General features: G+C 42.6%; 1 protein-coding gene across 2 annotated transcripts in view; it reads right to left on the reverse strand.

The window, feature by feature from the left end:
* Positions 1-254: 254 nt before the first annotated feature.
* The window catches only part of LOC6574206 (ABC transporter G family member 20), a 49,229-nt gene continuing 23,528 nt past the window's right edge, over positions 255-25,955 (reverse strand). The window contains exons 3-9 of one of the 2 annotated variants that reach the window (XM_032728971.2): positions 14,115-14,274; positions 13,466-13,728; positions 12,529-12,622; positions 6,078-6,505; positions 5,795-6,014; positions 1,746-1,923; positions 255-1,426 (exon numbers count right to left, since the gene is read on the reverse strand). In XM_032728971.2, the coding sequence (XP_032584862.1) occupies positions 672-1,426; positions 1,746-1,923; positions 5,795-6,014; positions 6,078-6,505; positions 12,529-12,622; positions 13,466-13,728; positions 14,115-14,274 (2,098 nt within the window). In that variant the 3' untranslated portion in view covers positions 255-671. The remainder of the gene's footprint in view (positions 1,427-1,745; positions 1,924-5,794; positions 6,015-6,077; positions 6,506-12,528; positions 12,623-13,465; positions 13,729-14,114; positions 14,275-25,955) is intronic. The other variant, XM_032728970.2, reaches the window with a different exon arrangement.

Genomic DNA, 25,955 nt, shown 5'->3' on the forward strand with positions numbered 1-25,955 from the left:
TTTCGAAAAGCAAAAGAGCTAATTGATCTAAAGAGATAAAAGCTCGTTCAATGAAGCTTGAACTGCAACGTACTTTTAGTTTCCCCTTTAGAAGTTGAGGAAGTCTGTGAAATTGATAGAATTTTGAATTGTGAAATGACCATTTTTAAGAGCAAAAATATATTTTTTAGATATTAATATTGCACATATGTGTATAATATTTGTGCAATATGTAATTTAAAATGCATTTGATTTATATAGTTGTGAAATATGGAGTTTACATTTTATTAATATTAATTATGTATATATGTATATTTGCTTTCCAATTTTGCATTTTAAAGTGTGAAATGCTTAATACTCTAAGCTACTAAAACTAATTTTCATTTTCACAATCACAATACATGTACGTGTTTTTTATAGACCAGTGTGTGTAATATGTATGAGCATGGGCATAAGTAATTGCTGGATTGGGTGTAAGAGGATGAGTGAAGCTGGTATGGAACCTTAAGAGTAAAAGGCACAACTTTCCATGAATATGTGACGTCCGGAACCTTAGGTCTACGTTTATATCAAATAATTAGTGTGACTAACACATTGTACAAGAGACATACACTCGCTAGGCTAATGGACGACTAAGAGCTACCCTTACGACCTAGTAAAATCATGGGCAATCGCACGGGGCGCTGCCGACTCTAGCCCTTCTTGAACTTGAGCAGCAAAATGGTGAGCACCAGGAAGACGAGCACCCACGACGAGATGGAAATGAAGCCATTGTAGACAGCGGGATTGTCCATGCCCCAGCCGCGCTGCAGTATCGAGCGCATCGACTCCGTGGGCTTTGTCAGCGGCAGGAAGGCGGTCACAAACTGAAGCAGCGGATACATGCCCTCGATGGGCCAAATAATGCCGCACAGCATCACAATGGGCAGGAACGAGCCCATCGCCACGTAGGTGGCCGTGCGCTCCGTGTCGACGGCACAGGCGATGACAAAGCCAAAGCTCATGCCGCAGAGTCCGTTGAGTATGCACAGTGCCACCACCAGCCAGATATCGCCCACCAGCGTCAGCTCAAAGAAGTAGAAGCTGACAATGAGCACGAACACCGTCTGACTGAGCATCACCGTGAACTGCGTGACAACCTGCGACAGCAAAATCTCTGGTCCCGTTATGCCAGCCACCAGGCAGCGCTCCAGCATGCCCTCGTTGCGTTCAATTAGCATCGCGCCCGATGTGATGGCCACCGACAGAAAGAATATGATGGTCAGTATGACGCCCGGGGCCGCAAAGTCCGTGAAATTCGGATTCCGATCGCCGTAAATGGGCTGCGCCCAGTGCACGGGCACAGTTCCCAGCCTTGGATTCAAATCGCACTCACTCAGCATGTCCTCCAAAAAGTTGAAAAACGTGTACTGCAGGTCGCGATAGAGAAGCGTTGATATCTGTTGATCTGCGATTGAAAGGGAGAGAGGGAGAAATCAATTTATATATATAATATTTTCTATTTTTATACGGTAACCGAATATCCAAAGTAAATACAGATATATTGTATAATATATTAATTAACAGCAAGAGAAATATAAACTATCAAAACTTTAAGTTAACATGAAGAAATGTTTTCAAGTTTAATTTTGACACTAATAAGCAAATATATATAAATATATAAACATAAATCATTCAGCGCTATTGAATTGGCAAAAACTTTGTTAATTAATTTTCAAATACTTTTGAATATCTTGAGAGAAATGTTCGCAAATTAATAAACTTACTGGACCAATCCATGCGCACGCCCAAGTCGGAGGCATCCACCGTGGCATCGTCAGCATAGCGTCCATCCTCGACGCGCTGGACCAGAGAATCCGTGTAGTTGGGCTGCATGACGAGGGCGGCCCAGGCATAGCCGCGACGCACCTCCTCATATGCCGCCTCATCGTCGCTGACGTATTTCTGTGAGAGACCAAACAATTGAACGAATATATAAATAATATGCCAGCAGTCAGTCAACAGTCAGTAATGACTCATTCAATTAGCCGGAAAAGTCAATGCAACTGTCAGAGGGGAGCGGGTATATCAGTATTGCTGTTGTTGTTGTTGTATTGCAATTAAAAGCCCGTGTCGTGTCAGTAATTCTTGAGCAGCGCATGTCAGACTCGCCTATATAACTATGGGCACTTTCCCGGTGCGGCTCCCGCTTTGTTATGGCTGACAGTTACAGTCTAACTGTTAGTAACTGTAACTGTAGCTGTAACTGTAACTGTATGCTGTAGCTGGGCGAGTGTAACAGTATCCCGCTTCATTTCCTGTCGCCCTGTGTGTTGCACGTTGTTGCGCGCACAATAAAAGTAACTCCACGTAATTAATGTGCGTACTTTGCGACAAGCGATAAATTCTGTAAACAGCAGCAACAAAGGAGCGCAGATCCTTAAGGCAGCGCCGCGGCACAAAATGCGTTGCCTACTTTTGTGCGTTGCGCCTTTTCCTTTTGCCTTTTGCCAGCGAACGTTATTGTTGCCGTTGTCAACAATATGTTTATGTTATCTTTTACAATTTCATTCCGTTGATCATTTTTTTCTTTGTTGTATTCAGCCTCGGTGCTGTACAACAAAAAATAAATAATGAACTGTATGCAGAGAGTAAAGCTGTTTCAGAAATTTACGCCCCGCATATCCTTGGGCCTAAGCCAGTGCCAGTGCCAGTGCTTGTAAGCGCTCCTACATTGATTATGTTGGTTCGGGCAACTTTCAGGGCCGCAACTTTGCCCAAAGTTTTGGCAGCCACTTATGTACATGGAATAACCCACAGACAGCAGCATCAGCAACAACAACGGCCAGGACAACACCAATAAATACTGGCACATGTATTGGCATTTGTATTTGGGCTAAGCCTTAGCAGTTTTGGGGCTTCTATTTAAACCGAGAGGGAGACTGGAACAATGGGCGTGAAATTTACGGAATTACTACACTAATGTTTGGACAAATGAAGTCATTTACACGAATATACTCACACACACACACACACACATACGTATGTAGTTATGAGCACATCTTGAGGGCATGCCTGTGGTTGTACAGCTGAACACGTCGATAAACTCCATGAAATTTAATGCTTAATCGAACCAACTTGCCCAAAACTTGGCCTACATAATTTTAGTAAATTTATAGAATTTACTGCCAGCTTGAATCAAGATGTCAATTAAATAATTTCGGCATCTAATTGGGGGGCATGCCTAAATGTATTGCAGCAACAAAACACTTCACAGTTCAATCAATAGATGTGAGCAGTTCTAAGCTAGTGACTATCCTCAGTTAATACATAGTACAAGGGCTAGCCGAATAAAGATATATAACAATCAAACTAAAGACATTTAATTTATGCGCAACAAACTCAATCAGGGAGCCGAGAGTTGTCGCAACAAGAGGCAATCAATTTAGCAGAGTTGACAACTTTTATGCTTTGGCTGAACCCTAAGATCAACATTGTTTATGACAAACTTGAGCCACAAACTATGCGCAAATGAACTCAACTTGGACGGCGAATGAGATGGGGGCAAGGCAAGGAAGGCGAACAGCTTCTGCTTTCAGAATAGACCAAGTTGCAGCCCTACGCAAATGAGCTGGAGACACAAACAGGTAAAAACTTTGTGGCAAAGCTATGGCATTTTTGCTTACACTTCATTTTTTGTTTGCTTATTTTCTGCCCATAAAATAAAGCGACATAGAGAAGGTGCTTCACTTTAAGCTAAAGCTTGTCGCTAATCAAGTGCACACAATAAACTCGCTGCACTTTGCCCCAGCTCCAGCTGCGGCTCTAGACCCGCGGCAAAAGCCGTCTAATGAGCAGCGTTGTCACGCCTAATGAACTTTTAATTAAAAGCCACAGCGACAACAACAATTGGAGCCCCGCCCACAATACGTTGTGCAATTTTCGACATAAATTAAAAGCCAAAAGTGCCAACGGGGCTGTTAAGGGGCTGCCTTTGACTCGGGCTCGGCGCCCCGGGTTGTGGTGAAAGGGTCGCCTCTCAGATAAGATAGGGACGGGCTGCTGCCTTTGATCTAGACAAACCACAAAGCAAGCGGAGACTTAGTAAAATATTAAAGAGAAAAATATAAATATTATTTTTTTTTCAGTTGAGGGAGCCACCAGAAGCCGCTACTGTCTGCTGCTATTTATTGTAGTGACTTTGTGTCTGCTTAAAAAAAAAAAAAAAAAAAAAAAGTGAGCGTAGCCAACTATTGAAAGGCTGTCAATACGCGGGCAACGGTCGAAGCAGCAAGAAATTCAAATTTCAAATGCCAAAGGCAGCCACAAGGCTGGGGGCGCCGAGGGGTAAACGGAATTGCGTGGGTATTGTTCGGCTGCATGTTGTTGTTGTTGTGCTGCTGGCCACGTGCTGATGGCTGCTTGATATGCTGTTCATTGCGCAAAATTAACTTTTGGGTTCGCCAACAACAAGGTGAGGGAGACACAATGAGCAGGACGCAGACAAAAAAAAAAAAAAATTAAAATAAAAAAAAAAATGAAAAGGCGCAGCCAGTTTTTGGGACCAACAGCAGATGCGCTATGGAGATACGCCAGTCGTGTATTCGTCTTTTATTCTATTTTTTATCTTAGCTGAAATTTGAACAAATTAAGAGTGATAAGGGAACGTTGGCGGTTGACCGGGCTTTTCAATATTCCAGCCTACATAAAAGTTTTCGCCCCCAGCCTGACTTCGCAAATTGGCAGTTGGCAGCGTGCGGTTTGTTGTTGTTGCAGCTCGGTTGCCTTATTTTTATTGTTATTATAATAATTTCGTTCTTGTTTCTTTTAAGAAAAACACTAATTTCGCAGCAACTGTCGAAACAGGTCGTGCCTCGGGCTCTCAATTTACTTCTTGGCGGTCAAACTTTACTATTGATGTTGCAGCAAAGTTTATTCGTTAATCTTGATTGATTTCCTTTGCTGCCAGGTGATTAATTACTAATTAGCAATTATTAAAGACTGGCGCAGGAAGGCATGAAAATGAAAAGTCATTCAAAAGGAATGAATATGAATTTTTAGAAATATATATAGTGTATTAAGGGCACACACACTTCACAAGTCTAATAAGCCTAGTTCAAAGCTTCGATGTCTTTTCTGGTTCCAAATTTGCGCAAGAAGAAGGCATTGTTTTTGAAGCGTAATTTGCAATAAATTGTCATGAGGGGCAGGAGGAGGGGTCTTTTGCACTGGGGCTGGCTTTCAACTACTACTTTTGCCCTACAGCCAGTAAATTTATTGATGATCTCGACCAGCCAGCCGACTGCCCAACTGGCCGAGTGGCCAACTGCCATACTGCCATACAGAGAGACAGTCAGACAGTCAGCCTGTTGTTGCTGTTGCCAAAGATAAGCAGCTGTAATTTGTGTGCGCCAACACCAAAGGCAGGAGCAACAACAACAGCAACAGCAGCCAAGACGGTGCCAACTCCAAGGGGGGAATCTGGATATGGCTCTGGGAGTCAGGCACTTGATTTAGGAGTCCGGCAACACGAGCCAGGGGCGGGCAGACGCAGTGTGCAGTAGATTGAGAAGCATGCACACGGTGGCCGACCAGCTTTGCTGTCCACACAAATTGAAATAAATTACACGAATGGCCGGCAGGGTCGAACCATCGTCTCGACGTCCTTCAATAAGCAATAGCAACAACAGCAGCAGCAGCAGAAAATTGTAACATGAGTGGTTATTGTACTTGTGGTCCGGCTCGCATTGCACAATTTAAGCAGGAGCCAGCAACGACAGCATCTGCCCCGCCCCTCTGGGTGGGCCCCAAGGTAATTTGCATGGCATGTACTCACCACAACCATGCTCTTGTTCTTGACCAGCATATCGAGATAACGGCAGCTGAGCATGGTCCGATTGCATCCGGTGTGCACTGGACAGAATTGTTGCATAATCATTTCCTCGGTCATCTCGTGATTCGCCACGGCCACTTTGAGGCCAGTGGGATCATGGCCAATCGCATAGCAGAATAGCAATATCTGCACCACCGGCAGACCCACTATGAACAGCATTATTCTGGAGGCGAATCAGTTAGTTAGTCAGTAGATAGTCATGTTGATTTGCTGGCCAATTACTTACCCTACGTTGCGTATCATCCACAGAAAGTTTTTCCAGATGAGCGCATGCAGATGATGCGACTGCATCACATGCAAATTGTACCAGAACGACGTTTTCATCTCCTCCACTGGCGGCAGCGGCGGTGCAGCGGGCGCTGTGCTACTAATGGGATCTCGTGCCGCTGATGACATGGATATATTATCGCCGAACTCGCCTGAGATCTCCGCGGCATGCTGCTCATCGGACATGTCCAGCGCCGGATTCGAAATGGCCGGCACCGTCACCTGCTCCACAATCTCCTGGGCAATGGACGAGCGCCGACGCTTGCCCATGTTCTGCATGACGGAGAGCTTGAGGAACACATCCTCCAGCGAGTCGGCGTTGTACTGTTGGCGCAGATAGTCGGGCGACTCCTCGGCAAGCATTTTGCCACCGCGCAGCAAACCAATCTGCAAGGACAACAATTCTCGAGTTAAATTGATTCAAATTTGAGGGAAAAGTGTCGCCAAGTAAATTCAACTTTTGACTTTGACAGCGAATCGTAGATTCCACCCACGCCCCGCTCGCCCTGCTCTCGGTCCGATTCAGGTTGAGCTGTGCATTGTCAATTCCTGGCTTGTTTGGGCAAAAAGTTTTTTTGTGTGCGCACAATGGCAGAATTATGCACATCCTGTTGTTGTTGTTGTTGAAAAGTTTTATTGACTGTCCTTCGGCGCCGCCCCCCTCGTGCTACTGGCAGCTAATCTCCCAGCCACTTTGTCACAACGTGCGGAAATTAAGTTAATTGATTTCTGTGTCGTACATGACCAGGCATACAGAGCAACATATTAGGCCAGCTCAGGATGTTGTTCCAGCACACAGTCTAACGCAGTGGACTGGCTGAGCGCCCTCAGTTTGGCCGTCAAAGTTTGCCGCCTTTATAAAACTTGGCCAACATCTTCATAGCCAACTGCTGGCTCATCAATTCTTGGGCTCTGGATGGCTTCATTAGGCATGCACATGAGTGGATACAGCGCTAGTTCCTGCTTCTGCACATGGAGATTTCATGCGAAATATGCTACACACACGCACACACACGCACACACACAAAAGCTATTTCACACACACTCTTGAGCACACGAACAAACTGTGGCTAGTTAGAAAAGTTTTGCTGCTTGATTTGATTCAGTCTTCAGTCTTTCGGAAATCGGTTGTTTCCTCCGGCATGCCCATCGGCTGTTGTATTTGGTAATTCGTCTATGGAGCGACCAATTAACTTCCTAATTGAATGCCGATGCAGAGGCGAGGCACCAACTCTACCCGCCCCGGCAATTGCACTTTTATGGCCCTCGATGTGATCAGCATTTAATATAGGTCTGAATTCCACATGCCATAAATAATTCCTTTCATATTCTTTGCCCTAGCAGCAGCTAATATTATCTTGCCTCGAAATTTGTTATACACTCATAGTGAGCTTGTTGGATGAACATTAAGTATATACGGTTTATATTAACATATGTAGCTAATAAGATCCTATCTGTTGTTGAGAGTGAGAGAGTGAGAGAGAGAGAGAGAAGGACTAATGGGAAACATAGGAAATTTCGATGGACAAAAATTTTGATTTCTTATGTATATTTATATTTAATTAACACACATTTTACTACGGAATTTAAAGCTAATTTAGCTAATTTTATTTTTATTAATTATCTACTATATATAAAGCATTAAGGTCTCGAAAGTGTATTAAATTTTCTGCCCAAAGCTTGGACCATTTGCCTCTCGACTTTTTTACTCGCATGAAAGCGGAAATTGAAAAATGATATACGAGGAAGGCGCATGGGCGTTACCCAAGGCATTTTTTGCATTTTCCATATATTGCATGAATGGGTTGGACCTATTTGCATACACATGGAGAGAATAGAAGCTTAAGCAGTTGACTCAAACAAAATTGTTTGAGGCGGCTATTTAAAATGCATTTGCTTAACTATTTCTTTTTATTCTTGCATTATTCTTGTCTTGCATAAAATATGTTTCCTTTTATACTTGCTTGCAATTTAAGGAATTTATATAATTTAATTTTTTAACCATATTGCGATTTCCACTGCAAACATGATCAAAGTCTCTTCCCACGAAAACACTCTCCCTCGCTTCGTATATTCCTCGCCTTAATTACTTTTCACGCTTTTAAGCACTTCCTGCTGACAGAGACGCCGGGCTTAGACATGTTCGTAAATGCCTATAAGGGGAATGACCCACATCAAAGGCTGCCGCCACATTATGACACAGCATCAACGCCTGCAATTTGCTTCATTGGCCACCCAGCTCGACCCCCTCTGAAGTCAGCTGAGGCCAGGCTGCCTGCAGCAGAAATTAAAGCTAGTGGCAGCTCTGTCAATCTGTCGGTCAGTCAGTCTGTCGGTCGAAAGGTCGGTCTGACTGTCACAGTGTTGCGCTTTGTCCTTGTTTGGTCCTTTCCAATTTGTTTTCTCTATTTCTATTTCTCTTTGTTTTTTTTTTTTTTCTCTTTTGACAGACATTGCTCCTAAATTTAATGTCAACGTTGGCTTGGCTCATGGGAAATCGTCGGCCAGCACAAAAAGCGGCAGTCGTATGAAATCGCGTATACGCCGAATAGCACGCGCATCTGATGGGCGGACAGGGGTGTCGGTGTCCCGTTGGCATTACCCAGTTGTATGTGAAGCACTTTCTGCTCTAATAAATGAAATCAGGGAGCGTAACGACATTTGATGGATATATTGTTGAGACTACTTTACGATCCCCCCTCGCACCGCAAGTGACACCAACAGACACTCCGAGCTGCTTCTGTTTCTGCATTTTTGCTGGTTGCCGCTTGCTTTCCTTTACTTTTTTTTGTTTCCTTCAATCTAGTCTCCTTTAATAGTACATTCTGTCTCTTCTGTGTGTTGCACTTCCTTTTTGTCGCGTAATTTTCCGCATGTTGCCTTTTCATAGCATAAAATGAATAAATACATTCAGAGGAGAGAAGAACGAGGAGAATTGTTTTTTAATGCCAAGACCAAAAATGCAAATGGACAGTTAAATAATTGCTGAAGCTGAGGAATATCAAATAAAATGAGACCAGCAAAGCGGCTGGAATGTCTGAGAGAGCGAATTGCGGTCGAATTGATTGACATTTTAATATGGCGCTGCAGTCATCGCATTACAGCGCAGTAAGCTGCCTACGGAGCTAACGATATCAAAATTGATTACGTATACGCAGCGCAGGCCAGTTACTTTTCGTTTGCCATTCAAATGCAGACGTGCACAAAAATGTGCGAAAAATAATTCATACAGCAAGCAATCAGCTAGTTTAATCATTTTGTAAAGCTCATTTGGGTCGCAGTAATAAATGCGGACAGTACTGAATCTGTGTCACGTTTGCTTGTATACTAAAAGTTAAAAAAAATATATATATATATTTATATATATATACGCTTTGTTCTCGATAATAGCTCAGCTTGAAACGATTTGCCATGTCTCCAGGCAACTCATATAGAATCTATTTGTCAGTCGATTCGCAAGACTCATTAATATTTCGCAAAGGAGTTTTTATAATTCATAAATAATATCGAATTTAATAGCAACACTTTAAGTTTAATACAGCAATCAAGTTTATGATTGAGCTCAATGCTTAACAGCGAATCGAAGTTCAAATAACTTATCCTATATTCTGTGAGCGACAGGCGCCATATATTTGCCAGGGCAATGCATTTACAGCTAATAAATTGCATGGCTTGCAATAATAATAAATTTTAAACGTCAGCTAGACGACGAGTGCAATTCAAACGAAATGGCCCAAAGCAGGCAAAGGGCTGGCCAGGTAAGTGTCGATGAATATGTCTCACTCAATCAGCGCGAAAGGAAACCCAGTCAAGAAGTAAATATATGTGTGTGTGTGCGTGTGTGTTAGATGTCCACATATTACAGGAAGTGTTTTTGTGTGCATGCATACGCTCTTTGGATGCCAGCACGCAATTCTGTTGAGTCAACAATAAAAGAACACACACGAAAAAAAAAGGAAGAGAAGAAGTGGAAGCAGAAGGAGAACAAACCCGAAATAAAAACAATAAAAAAAAAAGAAAAAGAAACTGACGAAGTTCCACCGGCCAGTTAGACAAGTTAGTCGCACGACAACTGAAGTCCAAGTGACGTGCAGAATTGGCGAAAAATATGGGCGAGTGCAGGACTGCGACGGCTGCTTCGAGCAGGATTCCCTGCGCTGAGCATTGCGCAACCTGCGGCAAAGCAAAAACGTGGCACGAAAAAGTGACAATGCTGAAAAAGCAATTTGCTGCCGGCCATAATACGAGTGGTCGACTCAAGCGTGCGCAATCTAAGCGGACTTCGTGTTATTCCTGTTGTTGCTGCCGCCTGCTGCCTGCCTGCCTCCTGCTAGCCCTCTTCCTGATGTCAGAGCCGGAGACAACACGTGTTCAATATGAGCAATTAAACACTGTCACCAAAATTGCCACACAGATAGAAGTCGAGCGAAACTGTGTTGCGCACATGGGCAGTTGTGGGTGGGTGTGTGTGAGTGTGTGTGTGTGTGTGTGTGTGCGAGCGTTCTTTAGCTGTTTCACTTTTTAAGAACTCAAATACTGTACAACAATTGCCATTAAAGATACATTTCAATGGGTTACGCATTGCGGTTGGATTGACTGAGCCCGCAGCCCGAGGCCTTGTTTTATGGACTAGCCTCCAGGTTGCCGGCACGTTCTGTGGCAAACAAAATCGCACAATGATTTCGTTTATTGCCCATAACTCTTTAGCACCACGCCACAGAGTGCGTGCGAGGGCGTATCTTCCTGCTTGTGGCTCGACAAGTATCTAACAGCTGTTGCCAACAGGCAGACAGGAGGCAGGAGGCGGCGAGGGCTCAATTGTCGCGTGCTTGGCAGGTACAGTGAAGCCACTGGCTAACGAGCTGATGGGCTGACTCTGATGGCGAATGCTCAGATTTATAAGCAGCTTTACATAATTTAATATGATTTCATGCAAATGGATTTAAATTCACTTTCCTCATATATATCATGTATATAATTCGATTTTATCTGAGACAAAACAAAAATCGATAACAACAAGAATTTTTAAGCCGTTTACTAAAATGTTGTGCAGACGGTAGGGATTTACAGCTTAGCTCATGAGAGTTTTTTGTTTGTTATTGAATCCAGCGAAATGTCAAGAGGGAGGGGAAAGACTTTTAGTTTTGCTGCTCTTATTAATGTTTAAGAGGAAACTTGTTTTGTTTTTTATTTTCATTCTGTCTTCAAAAGTCACCCACACAGCATGAAATGTAAACAGAAATCAAATCAAGGCCTGCGGCTGTGGCTGCAGGGCTCTCGGTGCCATTTAAGTGTTGATAAGGACCCAAATAAATCAGTGTTTTGCAATATTATTAATCGCTGGGCTATCAATCATTCTCGTTGATTTCATATGCTTGGCATAGTGTATACACGTGTCGTCGGGCTTATCTCCTGCTCCTCCTCAACTCTGTGCAACTCTTTAAGGTCCTTGCTTTTGCATCAATCTTGTCTCGGCTTTAGCTCAGCTTCCGCACGGACCTGACCAGCATAAGTGCGTGTCTGTGTGCGAGGATTTGTTTGTTTTCTATGTGCGAGCGTGTGAGTGTGTTCATATCCTGTGCGTGTCGCTTGGGTATCTGTCGGTCTGTCTATATATCTGTCTATCTAAGTGTCCATTGTGACGGGCGTTTGCTTTGTGCGCTTTGTCACGCTTTATTTCAGTATTTTCCGAGTATTCCATCTCTTTTACTTGTTTTTCTTTTTCATATTTTGCTGCGACTGTCGGTCGCACGCACAGTTCATTGTCTGCCACACGCATTAGCTGGGGATGTGCACAGAAAGAGGGATTCACACTAGCTCGCCATCTCTCAGTCTCGAGGTCTTTGGCTGATTATGGAGCCTCGCATTGGCAACACCAATAAATCTGAAGTAAATTTTGCAATGTGTCTCGCTCGGAAATGCCTGGTAAATCGTGCCATGGCCATGGGTCAACAACGGCACGGCCAGTGATATTGTGATTTTTTCAAGCGAGAGAGGACTCAGATTTGCTGCAGCCTGCGCAGGATACAAATTTGCCAAGCAGCCCCAGTCCCACATGCTGGGGCAAGCCCCGCTGCCGCATTCATGGGCCAACTGAAGGAAGCACTTAGCGCCGCGTGTTGACAGCGCACACTTGAGCTTGAGCTGATAAGCGCAGCCGCTGCGCAGAGACTTATGGCCAACTCCCTCGACAGCTGAGCTTTCACCTTTGCCAGCCCGATGCCAACTGAAGCGCATAATGTTGCTCATACGCCGCATATTACAAATAGACGTGCAAGCACCGACTATAAATCAAGCGAGCAAACAATGCGTGGGCGCCAAAAAGCCATTGACACTATCCTCTCAGCACCCACCCCCACTTCCACCCCTTTCCCAGACCAGCCCCAACTAAATATCGCATGTGAGCTTACCACGTGAGCCTGGGCACATTCGTCGATGTAATGCGTCGTGATTATCACAGTAGTGTGTCCATTTTTCGTGATGTCCACCAAATGATCCCAAATGCTGGTAACGATAAAAAGAGCTTATTAGAAGTCATCGATAAATATGTCACACAAATTAAATGTTAACTAAAGATGGATTAAATACAAAAACAAGATTTAATTTCTAATGGAAAATTTTCAATTTTCATATAAATGCAAATTGCAAACACCATAAATTAAAACAATATTTAATCGAACTGAAAATGTTGTTGCTAAACCTATAATCAAATGGTATTAGTTAGATATATACCATATTATTAAATTACAAATTCAGATTTGCTAATATATTATTTATTTATTTTCCCCAGGCTTGGTCTGCCACAAAATTAAAAATAAAAAAAAATTATATATGAGATTACCTAAATTGAATATGATTTTTGCCTATGGGGCTAAACTTTCTTCAATTACTAAAAATTAATTTCAAATTATCAATCAATTAGTCTGAATCTGGCTTAAAGCTCTTGCATGAAATGAAATTTGGTGTGACATTTCGGCAGCATTTCCACGCAGTCGCTTTGTGCTCGTGTGTAAGGAAAATAATTATATGAAACGTAGCTTTTTGTGGCATTGGTCTCTGAGTTATCTGATTTCCAATTTACATTTTCCCTTTTCCCAATTTTCATTTTCCTACGTGGATAATATTTTCGCGAAAAATCACAACAGCATATTTCGATTTTCTCATTAAAACTGTAATGAACTGAAATGATTTCCAGTTTAATTCCATGGAATTTTGTATATTTAGTTAACAGTTAACAGTCTCTTTTCCTATTTTAATAAATTTTTAGTAGTAAAATAAATCTATGTATTCTTATTTATTATTGCATTAAAGCATGCGGGCATCATTTCCTTCCTCATTCATACTCACCTCTGTCGCAGCACCGGATCCACGCCCACTGTTGGCTCATCCAATATGAGCAGCTCCGGCTCGTGGAGCAGAGCGACGGCCAGACTCACGCGACGCTGCTGTCCACCGCTCAAATTCTTGACAAATTTCGAGGCATTCGGCAAATTGAGCAATTTGAGCAGAAATTCGGTGCGATCCTCGATGTCGCTGCGGGGCATGGCCGAAATAAGTCCAAAGTAGATTAAAGTCTCGCGCATTGTGAACTCCCCATAAAGAGCCAAATCCTGCAAAATGGGAATTCAGAGCGAATTATAGAGCGAGCGCGAAACACGAGCGAATGCAAATTCCATTGCCTACTGCTCGCCGATGCAGCTTTATGGGCCTCGGGGACTGAAAATATTACTGCGCTTTGTCGAAATTAAAACTTCTATGCTTTGCAGCATTTAAAAGTTTAATTTTTTATTTTTTATTTTCGGCCTTTGTTCTGTTTTCTGTTTTATTTATGTGTGTGTGTGTGTGTGGCTGTTTTTTTTTTTTTTTTTTTTCTTTGTATTCTGGCTTTTAACGTTTTATTGCATTTATTTAATTTAGTTACGAGCCACGAAGCCAACTGCGGCAGGGCAATAAAAAGCGCATGAAATATTCAGGCAGCACATGGAGTTCGACTCACCTGTGGCATGTAGCCAATTCGCGGACCGGGCACACCGGATCCAGGCGAGCCCGGCCGTCCGCCCAGCACCCAAATTTCGCCCGAATTGAGACGCCGTCGTCCAACGATGCAGCTGAGCAGAGTCGTCTTGCCGCAGCCAGAGGCGCCCAGGAGACCATAGCTACAAGAGTGAACGAAGAGGAACAGAGGGGGGAAAGGTAAACGTGTGAGTTGGGCAATTTAATACTGAAGCTTATATAATAAAATGCATATAGATAAGTCTGAACACAAGCTGGTATCTGTGCACATATGCATGGCCGACAGGAGCGGACCAGGCGGCATATCGGGCCCAAAAGCAAAAGGGCTAAAAGGTATATATAGGTGATTTTTATTAATTGTGTATTTGCCTAGTTTCTTAAGCATATAAAAAGTGTGCTATGGGAACTTTGTATATCACATAATCTATTATTATTTTCTAGTTCTTTGAGCCAAGTCAATATATAAATATTGCAATGAAATGCAAAATGAACGCAAATGGCTTTCTAAATGACTTCGAAAGTCTTGTGCATTTGCAATCTATGTGTCGTGAAAGCCATTAAATAATTGGCGCCCAATGCACTGGCCTGTTTCTAATGGGGCACTGGACCAATACACATGGCTCGGTTGAGGCAGCGGCACTGCATTTAACTTGAGTCCTATAAAGCGACCCATTCGTTGGGCAGTCAGACATTTGGACGGGATGCCAGGCATGCCACAGCTTCACAAACAGCCGGGCAGACAAATATTTTAAGCACTTACCTACACACACATACACACGCACATAGGCACACATACACACAGGCAAGAGCGCTACACCGTGAAAAGCATCAGGTGAAAAATCAACTGTGAATAGTTTCGGAAAAATATGCAGGTGCAAAAAGTTTCATTGCAGCGCGCAGCCGCCCGCCCCTCGCGGCGCGTCCTTGTCCTCCTGGTCATGGCATGTATGGCGCTTATCTCGTGTGTGGAGTGGAGGTGGAGCTGTTGCAAAATATATTTAGGGAATGTTTAGCACAGCTTAGAGCGTAAAAGTCCCACACGCCCGAGCCAAGCCCAATCCCAATCCCAAGCCCAAGCCCACGACCACGCCCATGCCCGCGTCCAGGCCAACGCCTTTTCTTTGCTATGTGCACAGTATACCGAATTGTTGGCTTGACTGTCGGTATTATATTCTAGGACAGGGCTAGCTGCTGCGTCGCTGTATGCGCGCGGATATGTGTGCTTAGCCATGAATAACATGCAGGTCAAAGTGACTCCGTAGTGTGCACATGGAAAAGCCACACTTGAATAAGCCAAGCCGAGCGCCAAAGGGGTAAATAAGAGCGCAGCTCTGCGCTGCCCAGCTTCAAGCCAAACAACGTGCAACAACAACAACAACAACAGCAACAACAGTTGCAGGTAAAACAATAAGCGCAGATATGATTTAAGTGTAAAAGTTTAAGAGCTGCGAAGAATATAAATAACGTCAAGACTAGCTGGTGTACTTTAAATATTCCCCAGGCAACTAAAGTCAGTCTCTGTAATATCTTAAATTGCTGTGTTTACTAAGGATACATTACGATAGGTGTCTGAGCTATTAGTTAATTGGGGTAACTATTCGGATCGAATTGAATTTATAGAAATAAATGGAATGATAATCGAAATTTATGATTATTGGTGATTAAATTAAATGATATAATACTTAATTATTAATTAGAATTATTAAGTATAATTTTTTAATACTGTAAAAAAACATAGTCAATTAATGACTGTTGAAATATACAGCAATAAATGTATTGAGAGCATTTAAATATATTTTGCATTTTTATGATAACTAATCATTTTCTTCAAGAAGAATTGGTTTAAATTTTTAATAAATAAGAAACAAGGCAAAAATAATATCAATCATATTTGTCTGTCAATAGCAGCTGGCGTTATACTACATCAAATATATGCTTATAAATAAAGCTCTTATCTAGTTAGATTCCCTGAGTTGATTTTTACCCAAGTGTTTAAGCGAGAAGAAGATAGAGCGAAAGACAATATATCACAAAATACTAATTACAAATTATTAAAAATAAATATAAACAAGGGTCTGTAAAGGCACTCAACAGATTCGTTAACACACAAATGAGTACATATTAGACAAATGTATTCCCATTCCCGAGCATTAGAAAATCACAAAGCTTATCTGTCGCATTTCAACGGCTAACCCCTTGAAAAACAAACAAATGTCCACTTTTAATCACACCAGCCAACTTATCTCTATTTCCATTTTCCCGTGCTAAATTGTGCGGCTGCTTGCGATATTAGCCATGCAATTGCATATTGCCACACGATTTCCACATAAATTTGCCGCTACAGAGCAGCTGAAATGTCGCCGCGCGTTAAATGGTCGACATCAAGCAAAAAAAAAAAAGAAAGTGGGAAAGGGAAAGGTGAAGCTAGATTTTTGCAGTCAAGCAAAAAAGAAAGAGCGCAGCCATTGGAAGTCACAAATTACCAACATTTACCTGCGGCATGCGCATATTTTAGCCAGACGCTCTCGTCCTTGCTCAGCCCCGCAAAGCGAGGCGAAAACAACAAACAACCCACAACAAACAATGCAACGTGAAATGGCGCCGAGCGACGACCAAGTTGATTTTTGAAGCCATTAAACTTTTTTGTGCGCAGCCTGATGCATTCCTGCCTGGCCAAGGCATTGCTGCCGCAATGTGATTGATGATTGGTGCCGCTGAATTAGCTTGTGGCATGCTACGCCGCTGCAGCACCCACTCCACACATGCTCGCGGCAGCCACGGTGGCTGATAAACGCGCTGCGCACTAATTAAATGTGATTCAACGCGGAGACATTTGCATTAAATATAGATCCATTGCATTTCAAATTATCTGGCGCGATTTGCTGTGCGCTCTGTCAATCTGGCTGTCAGTTTGTCTGTCAGTTAGTCACGTCGCTGGAGGTCATAGTGTCAGCTGATAATTAAATTTAATGCTTGCTTACTTTCAGCCATATTTTATTGACAACAACAGCAACAATAACAACAACAGCAGCAGCAGCAAAAGCAGGAGCACGAGCCCCAACAAAAAACTTTGCCAGTCTAGTATAGCAATTAGTTTTTGTTGCTGCTAAGCAGCACATCGCAGGCAATTAGAGACGCGGTAATGCGTATTTAATTAACAAGCTTACTTTGTAGTTTCCCATGCAAAATTAAGAGCATTGTTGGTAAGTCTCAATGACTTACTTGGCTCTCTAGTTGAACGGTAAACTTTTCTTATAGACAAGCTCGCCCCACACACCGCATGCTTGAAAAGTCAAAGTGCTTGACTACAACTTTGCAATGGAGAGCATTAGGAAGGCCAAGCTACGCATTCAGTTGCATAGCTCTAAATGATTTACAATACTTTAATATCTGCAGCTAGCTTTCTGTGAGGGTGCAATGCCAACTCTCTACTCTACCACTTTAATAACTCAACCTATCTAGCAACAGCTGTCATTTATGTGCTTCCTGCAAGTGTCCAATGGCTCGTCAAAACAATGGTACAGCGTGGCGTATGCTTGATATTTTTTCAATTAAAGACACAAGCGCACGCGTTACGCATACGCAATGTGAAACAAAACGCGCTACCTCATAAAATTCCGTTGGCGTCTACTGCCACTGCGCCTGTACGTATGCTAATAATTAAAATATGCTGGCACAAAGGCCGAAACAGAGAGAGAGAGAGAGAGATAAAGAGAGATAGTGGCGAGAGAGGGAGGCACAGAGAGTGGGCCAAAGAGATATGTATACACACAGTTATGAAGTATGACTGGCAGAGTACAGTTAGAGTTCTACTTGCAGTTACATTTGCAGTTATTCATTCGCTTGTTGTACGTGCTGACCATAATACCCACAACACTTGACCCCAGACTTGGGTCAAAACAATGACTTGTATTTTGTGCTTTGAAAGGGTTTTTTCGCCTGCCAGGATTGCCACAGCCCAACAGCCCAACAGCCCAGCAGCGCAGGCAGCAGCTGTCCGATTTCATTATGCAGCCTTTATGTATAATTTAAACAGTTTCATGTGCAGAGCATGTAAAACTCTTTCCAATTATTTGCCATATTTATTGTGCGCTTTTGTTTAAGCTGGAAAACCAAAGTCAGCGTTTTTCCACTTGCCATCTGCTGAGCGAAAGGAACAATATATAGAGTTAACACTACTAACAGTTACCCTGGACGGAGAGAATTTTGCGGCAGAATTAACGCTTTTATTGCTATCAACATCGATTTGTTATATCGAATCCATTTGCTGCTGATCCCAGGAATTATGCAAACTTGAAATATATATTCAATATTCGATAAATTATGTAGAACGTAAAGCACTGCAGGTATTACGGTGAATGTGAGTAGGAGTAGAAACAAGTATTTGGAGTAGAGTGATGAATAAGATATATGGCGCTGATGAGTAATGCTAATAAGTTGAATGATGATTAGCGTGACAGTGATTAAGAGGTAGGAGTATGAGTGGATAGATGTCATGCAAACAGTATGATTAAGAGTGAGATTTATGACAATAATTAACAATGCAATGAGGTGAATGACGTAAATACCTGCAATTTCAAATATCTCTATTTAATAAGTTTTACTTTTGTATGTTTATGTATTATATTTCATAATGCAGTCAATTAAAAAGCTCTAGAAGAGAGTTGAAGAAGATGTTGGTCTAGCACCACCTCCCCTGCGCCCCTCTCATGTACTGTCTGTCAGTCTGTTGCATATACAAAGTGCATGTATAGCGCTATAAGTTTAACAATTTGGTTTTCGCTTTGGCCGGGCTTTTGTGTGGGTCTCTGTCCGTTCGAGCGGCGCACCGGATCCGGTTGCTTGCATTGTTTTGACAGCGGATTGTTATTTTCAAATGGTTGTCTTGCTTTTTGGCTTTTAATTAAGTTTGCGTGCAGCCCGATGGCCCGTTGGCTCGTTGGCCAGTTGAAATTAAAAACTCAGATCGAGTTAGCTGGGAACTTCAAGGGTGCAACTTGCTTAGATCTGGCCGCGTCCAAAACAATTACGTTTATGAAACTTTCGGCCCATATTCGAGTTGGGTTGACTGCTCCAACAAAAACCGCAAACAAAACAAAAAAATAAAAAAAAAACTTGTTATTTTCTCCGAATAAATTTTAGTCTATTTGCTTCGTTAACCGCTCATAGAAAAATCTATTCTGCGACTGAATGTTAGCAGAAACTTTGTTTGCTCCTGTTCGCTGCGCATTATGCTAAACTTTCTTGCAATTTTATGTGTGCTCTCCTTTTTATTTTATTTTTGTCAAGTGCAGTGGGCAACGCCGAAACCAATTACAAAATCCATAGCGAGGGGAGCTAACAAAAGTGAGTCCGAACAAGTGGGCGTGGGTGCAAAGTTAGCTGGCAAACAATTGCAATTTATTAAGCCAAGGGCCAAGCCAAGCCAACTCAAACCAACTCAATCCAACTCAGGCCAACTCAAGCCAGGCCAAGCCAGGCCAAGCCAAGCAGAGCAGCGCACAGACAATGTACATGTCCAATGTGCTCAGCATTCGCTGTCTGCCACCATAATTAAACAAAGTTCAATGCGCCAATGCAGAGGGTGAGCACACTTGGGACCAAGACGAACAAGGACTGAAAATGTGGCCCGACTCCAGCACGCTTCAAGTCGAGAAACCTTAAAAATAATTAAGCTGGCAATCAAATTTACTTCGACATAAATGCAATTCAATGTCTGCTCGCTGGCTTACAGCTTACAATTCAATTAGTTGTATTTAAATGTGGAAGGAATCACAAGCAAGTACTGACTCAAATGGAATTCAAATCAACTCTTTTTCATGGCATTTATATTTGCTATTTTATATTTGATATATGTATGCATGTATTTCTCTTTTTACTTTACTCATTCAGCTGGCTGCTGGTATTTTTTTTTTTTTTTTTTTTTTTTTTTTTTTTTTTTTTTTTTTTTTTTTTTTTTTTTGAAATTGCATGCGAAATTTGATTTATTACATGTGCCGCAGGCAATATTCATAATGTTTGTACGTTGGCTCTGAATAGCTCTGAAATTCATATTTCATTTATATTTGTAAATTTATTTAGTATTGATTTTTTGCCGAATGCCATCTGCTTAGGCTTAAGCGAATGTCTTTAATATGCAATTGGCATTCTCTTTATCTTCATCCTCAACATGTATAAATTTGCACTAATTACAATTGTTACTTTGCTCGGGAATCATTCGCATCGCTTTGAGTCGCATCTCTAATGCGTGCATCGCCCATACGCCCCGGTGAACAAATTTATTATGCACTGCAGCGTGTCGAACGTGGAATCATGTTGCGCAAAGCTCACTATCTGCAATGCGTTGAGCCGCGACTAACAAATATGTGAACAGACACTTCAATTGATCGATGCGCGAGGGGCAGCAACGAGGCAAACGCCGAGCGAGACAATGGACCCACTGATTAGCTGTGAATTTACTGCTGATTAAGATGCTTTTTAAAAGAACTTGCCGGCAAATGAACTTTGGCACAAGTTTCTCTAAGCTATTTGCTGACTGTGAATGTAAGTGTGTGTGTGTGTGCGCGCGCGTGTGTGTGTTTGCTGTTGTTTGTGTTTGTTGCTACAAACTTTTCGTTGAATTGGCAGTTTATGGCAAATTCAAGGACAACATTAATTTCGCGCTCGCCTCACTTGAAATTTTGGACACGCCAACTGAAAATATCTGGATGAAAGCACATAGATATATATACATACACATATATCTCTATTTATGTACACCATCAGGCCGGCAGTCGTTAAGTACATACTGAAAAGTCAGCCATAAAAATGTGCAAACAAATCAAAAATGCTGAAGCGGCAAGAATTTGGCTTAGCGCAGTTTATGGCCAAACCGTCGGAATGTCTTAACTAGCTGGCTATTTGTCTTATTTATTTCTTTTCGCTTTTGACTGACTCTTCCGGCCAAAGACCAAGTGAATCATCAAGTGTGAATTTCAGTATGGCCATAACAAATTATAGACAATTGCTCAATGTTGAGCAATAATTATTACGAGTTATTTGATTTTCATTTGCGACTATAAAAGCGGATACTAGCAAATGCTGATTAACCGAAATATATGTTATTTATTTATACTCAACTATTATTGACAGCGCAAATAAGTAGACGGCCAGCTAGGTTGCATGTGTAATTTAATGCAAATATATAATAACTATCGCAGTCCCATCATTTTAAGCAATATTACAAATAGAAATGCCATCAGATTATTTGGCAACGCCTATTGATTGGCTCAGCCCACTTAATTACAAGTTTTTATTGTAGATTCACAAATGCGATTCAATGCAAAGCAAATATGTTTTCGCTCATTGTCAATAGGTGTACGGCGGAATGTCATAGGCGTATAGACAATGCGAAATGAAATCACGGCGTATGGCCCTTTGTTTTGGCTTGTTTACAGGTTAAACAAAATCATGACAATCAGCTCGCATGCAAATTGCATGTCGCATGCATCGATACAGATGCAGATTCATGACTCTGCTGCAGTCATATGTCAATTACAGTTTTTTGATATTTAAATTGTTGTTGTTGTTGTTGTTGTTGTCGCTGCTGTTGCAGATGCTGCTGCTGCTCTATTGACATGCTAAACTGTTGTCCGTTACACGCGAGCCGCTGCCTGATTACAAAGCCAAACACAGAGCAAACTATTCTGATGTTCCAGCTGTTGTTTTACAAATGTGTACAAATTTATTGCATACGCTTTCACATGTGTGTGTCTCTGTGTGTGTGCGTATGTGCCATGCAATTAACAATTTGGCGCAATGGCTGCCATTTTGTTATTAACCCAGAGTGGAGCTAACTTTTAGCTTTTGTTTGAATAAGCAAGACAAATTTCAAATTAATGCGCATTTATTTTATGCGCATAATTTCATTTTAATTAGAAATTGCATTTAGCTCGCGCTGTTAGCTCGGCATCATCAGGGCCGAATGCCTCGGGCCATGCAGCAATAAATAAATATGCTGCCAACTTTATTTTAATGGCTAATTTAATTCGCTCCTGTGGTGGCTAGGTGGCTGCCACGCCCACCCCCAGCCCCAATTGCAACAATCAGCGGAATAGAAGTGCAGCATATATTATTTTTAGAGGATGTTGCGCATACGCCGTGTTGAAAGTAAGGTCAACCCAAATGCCGCCAGGCACTTGACGGTAACAGTCAACGTAACTAAGCACGTGCGCTGGTATGTGTGTGCGTATGTGTGCATGTGGGCGTGTTTATTGTGGCCACATTATGCTGGGCCCAAATGAATGGGCCAATTGGCTGCATTGTGCATTTTGTAGGGTCTGCAGGCATTCACGTGTAAATGACGCAGGGGCATAAGACGACCAAGTTAATTGAGTAAAGCAGAGAAGGCAAGGGTCTACAAGGACTTGCTGGATGAGCTACTTTCCACTAAATGCTCTGTGAAAGGGAAAATCTCTTTCAAATGGAGAAGAGCAAAGCCCTATGTGGCATACGTAATATGAGAGCCCTAATAAAGACTGAACTTGCACTTTATTTTTATTTTGGTATTAACCAAGCTGAATACTCATATTCATGAGTTGCTTGCTTTATCAAAGTCTCTTTTTCTGCACTATTTACTCGGCTGTGCGCTGTTTCCATAAATATTGAATCATAATTTCACAGTCAATTGCAGAGCATAATCAAGCTTATAATATATGCATTTTTCAGTTGACAAAAATAGTAAAAGACGGCATGCGCTCTTACTTATAAATATTAAACCAGTCGCGATTGTAGCGTATTTAATATTGCATATGCGCCCGAATATTTAATGCGAGTTGTGCAGGAAAAACAGGCAAACAATGTCGCAGCAGCAGCGGAAGCTTTGCAGCTGCCGGTGTGTGTGTGTGTGCCTCACCTTTCCACGTTGATGCATGCATTTGATGTGTGTGTCTGTGTGTGTGTGTGTGTGTGCCTTGGCGCTTAACTTATTAAACGCGCACACTCAGTTTTAATTACTCACACAGCTGTAGGAAAATACTTAAATGCACACACACACATGCGCGCTGCTAATTGCGGCCACATTCACCAACACACGCACACACACCTCGACAGACATGCAAGCGTGCACAGTTTATGCGCACTTCCGTTTCCGCAGTAATGCCCTGCACTATGGTTATTTTTATAAGGCCCGCCCGCCCACCACCTTGGCCCCAGCTGCAGGAGGCAGCAGCCATTGCTGTAGTTACTGTTGTTGCTGCTGCTGCTGCTGCATTTTGCGGCTTGTAATTGTTAATTTGAACAGTGCTGCCGCACTTTGAATGATGCACGTCCAAACTGTCTGATTGACATACAGACTGCAGGGCGAGGCAGTGCCTTACCGCATGCCGCATGTTGCATGGCGCGCTGCAAATTAACAGCATTTTAAGTGCACGCAAAATGAAAAACTACCCAGAGTGTATAAATATTGAGAAGCTGAGTGGCTTGGTCTAAGACTGAAGTGCAGCTTAAGCAAATTAAGCGCACAATCTGAGCAATGACAGCGCGCAGAGAGCGGCGAGCCATTTGAGCGAGCCTGAGATTGAGGCAGCTGCCGAGAGCTGAGCTAACAGCACATTATGCAATCATTTAAATATTGAAGTGGAACAACAAATGGCAGCGAAGTAAGTCAGCGGTAGCTCGGGCTGCGCTTAAATAAATTGAATTCCTAGACGCCTAATTGCGGCCAACACTCAAAAGCCGCCTGTCAACGTCCCTGGCACGTAATGTCCTTGAGAGCACAGCGACAGCTGGGGAGCTGCAGGGCCAGCGGGGGCAGCAAGGGACAGCAGCAGCTCAGCTTTCGTTTCTTACATTTCGATCCGGGTAATTGCTGCTTGAATTTCAATTCGCATTCCGATTTGTAATTGCAGAGCAGCGACGACTTAACCCGACCCCAAGGACATGAACGCGGCCAAGTCTTCAAGTACTCAAGGAATTTCACAGTGTTTAGCAGTCAAATCAAATTAAATTCTATTTTTGCCCAGTCCTACAGAATTACAAATGCCTTCTAAATAGAAAGCCAATTAAAAACATTATAATATACAAGCTTACTTCCGATAAACTAGACAGACTAAGTAATTTAAGTAATCAAATCAGATTAATATTTATTGATTATTAATGCATTGAGTTCTGATCAAAAGTAAGCTCTCATGAAAGTGCCACCAGTGAAAGCTGTTAGCGGTATTAAACAGTTCGAACTGCTCTAGGAAATCGACATTGCCTCGAGGGTAGAGCATATTAAATTCATTTCTTGGGCAAACTAATTTTCTATGCCACTTAGCTGAATGGGGGCGTGCGGTTGGGCTTGATTTGGTCACTGTTCGCCAGCTACGGCTGCTGGCTGCAGGCGCTGCGCCATTTCCAAACAACATTCAATCAATTAATTATTGTTTTACGCTGCTCTCAATCCTTCAAATGCTGCGCGCTCTGCGCGAAGGCAGCGAGAAAAGCAAAATGGCCGCACACTTTACAATTAATTTGCCATTATGTGCCGGACGGAGTGGGCTCTGCGCGCGGGCTCAGCGCCGTTTTTAAACGATTTTCATTACAGACTCGCTGCGGCCAAGTCCCGTTCGTCACTTACTCGACGCGCCTATTTGCCACGTCCTAACCAACAGCCAACCATCCGACCATCCGACCGGCCAACCGGCCAACCGGCCGACCGGCTGCTGCCTAATTTGACTAATAAGCTGGCCATTGCAGCGGCTGTTGAACTTCCGGCTGCCGATAGCCAAGCCGGCTAAACCGAAGGGCCACTTTGATAATTATATGCCACAACAGTTGGGCGTTGAAGCGTCTGCGTCAGCCAGCGGCCTCAAGTACCGGCGCTGCTCTTGCTTCTGCCTTATCCTCTGCGCTAGCCACTCTGCCTCATTTGGCTTTCTTTGCTGTAGCCTTTCAATCTGTGGCAGTTCCGTTTCATGTTGCCCTCATTGGTTAATCATTAGCCATAAAGATTTTAATTTCCGTTTTTTAATAGGCAAGAATTCGGGTTAAGGACGCGCGCCGTTTGTTTAATTCTTGTTTTCCTTTTGAATATTTTACGAAAGCCTCTTTGGCTTGCCTTAAATCTTGAGAGCTTCATGAACCTCATGCGCCTACCGCGCCTAATCGATGCGAAGGCCTTACAAATTTAATCAGACCTGGAAACAGTTCGACGTGACAAATTGACTATCTCATGCCCAGCCCCTCAGAGTTATGAGTGCCAACAGGTCGGCCCATTTGTCAGTTGACCAATTTGAGTGTCAGTCACAATTGTATTGCAAACTGCAATCACAAAAGCCAGTGTGGCTTATTAGCAGCCGTACAGGCCTACCTAATCATACAGTCTGTCAGACACCCACCCAGCTAGTCATCGATTGATAAGCCCACTCAACCACTCAATAATTTAATAGTTAATATTGTCCAGATGATGGCAAAATGATGGAGAGAGAGAGAGAGAGCGAGGGAGAGCGAGGGAGAGTGAGGGAAGCAAAGTGCTTCGACGCTAAAATACCCTATAATTTGAGCAGTAGATGTATATACCTTGATAGTTATTCTTTTAGTAGAAATCAGTTTAGCTCTAATGGTGTTTAGCTTCTCATTTATTCACGCAAATGAGTCGCATGTGAAAGTTACATTCAAGTGTTTCGAGCTTTAAGTAAGCCATGTGCTCAGCTACCCCGCATCAATGCCGAGCCAAACATTAGCAGCTCACAAATATATTTTCCAGGCATACACAAAAGTATATATAGAATATATATATGTGATAGGCCTTTTTCGCTGAATCGTATTATGGTATATGGCGTTGGCTGAGTTTGCCCCATCA

This window comes from Drosophila mojavensis, unplaced genomic scaffold, assembly GCF_018153725.1.
Source record: "Drosophila mojavensis isolate 15081-1352.22 unplaced genomic scaffold, ASM1815372v1 contig_277, whole genome shotgun sequence".
Classification (NCBI taxonomy): domain Eukaryota; kingdom Metazoa; phylum Arthropoda; class Insecta; order Diptera; family Drosophilidae; genus Drosophila; species Drosophila mojavensis.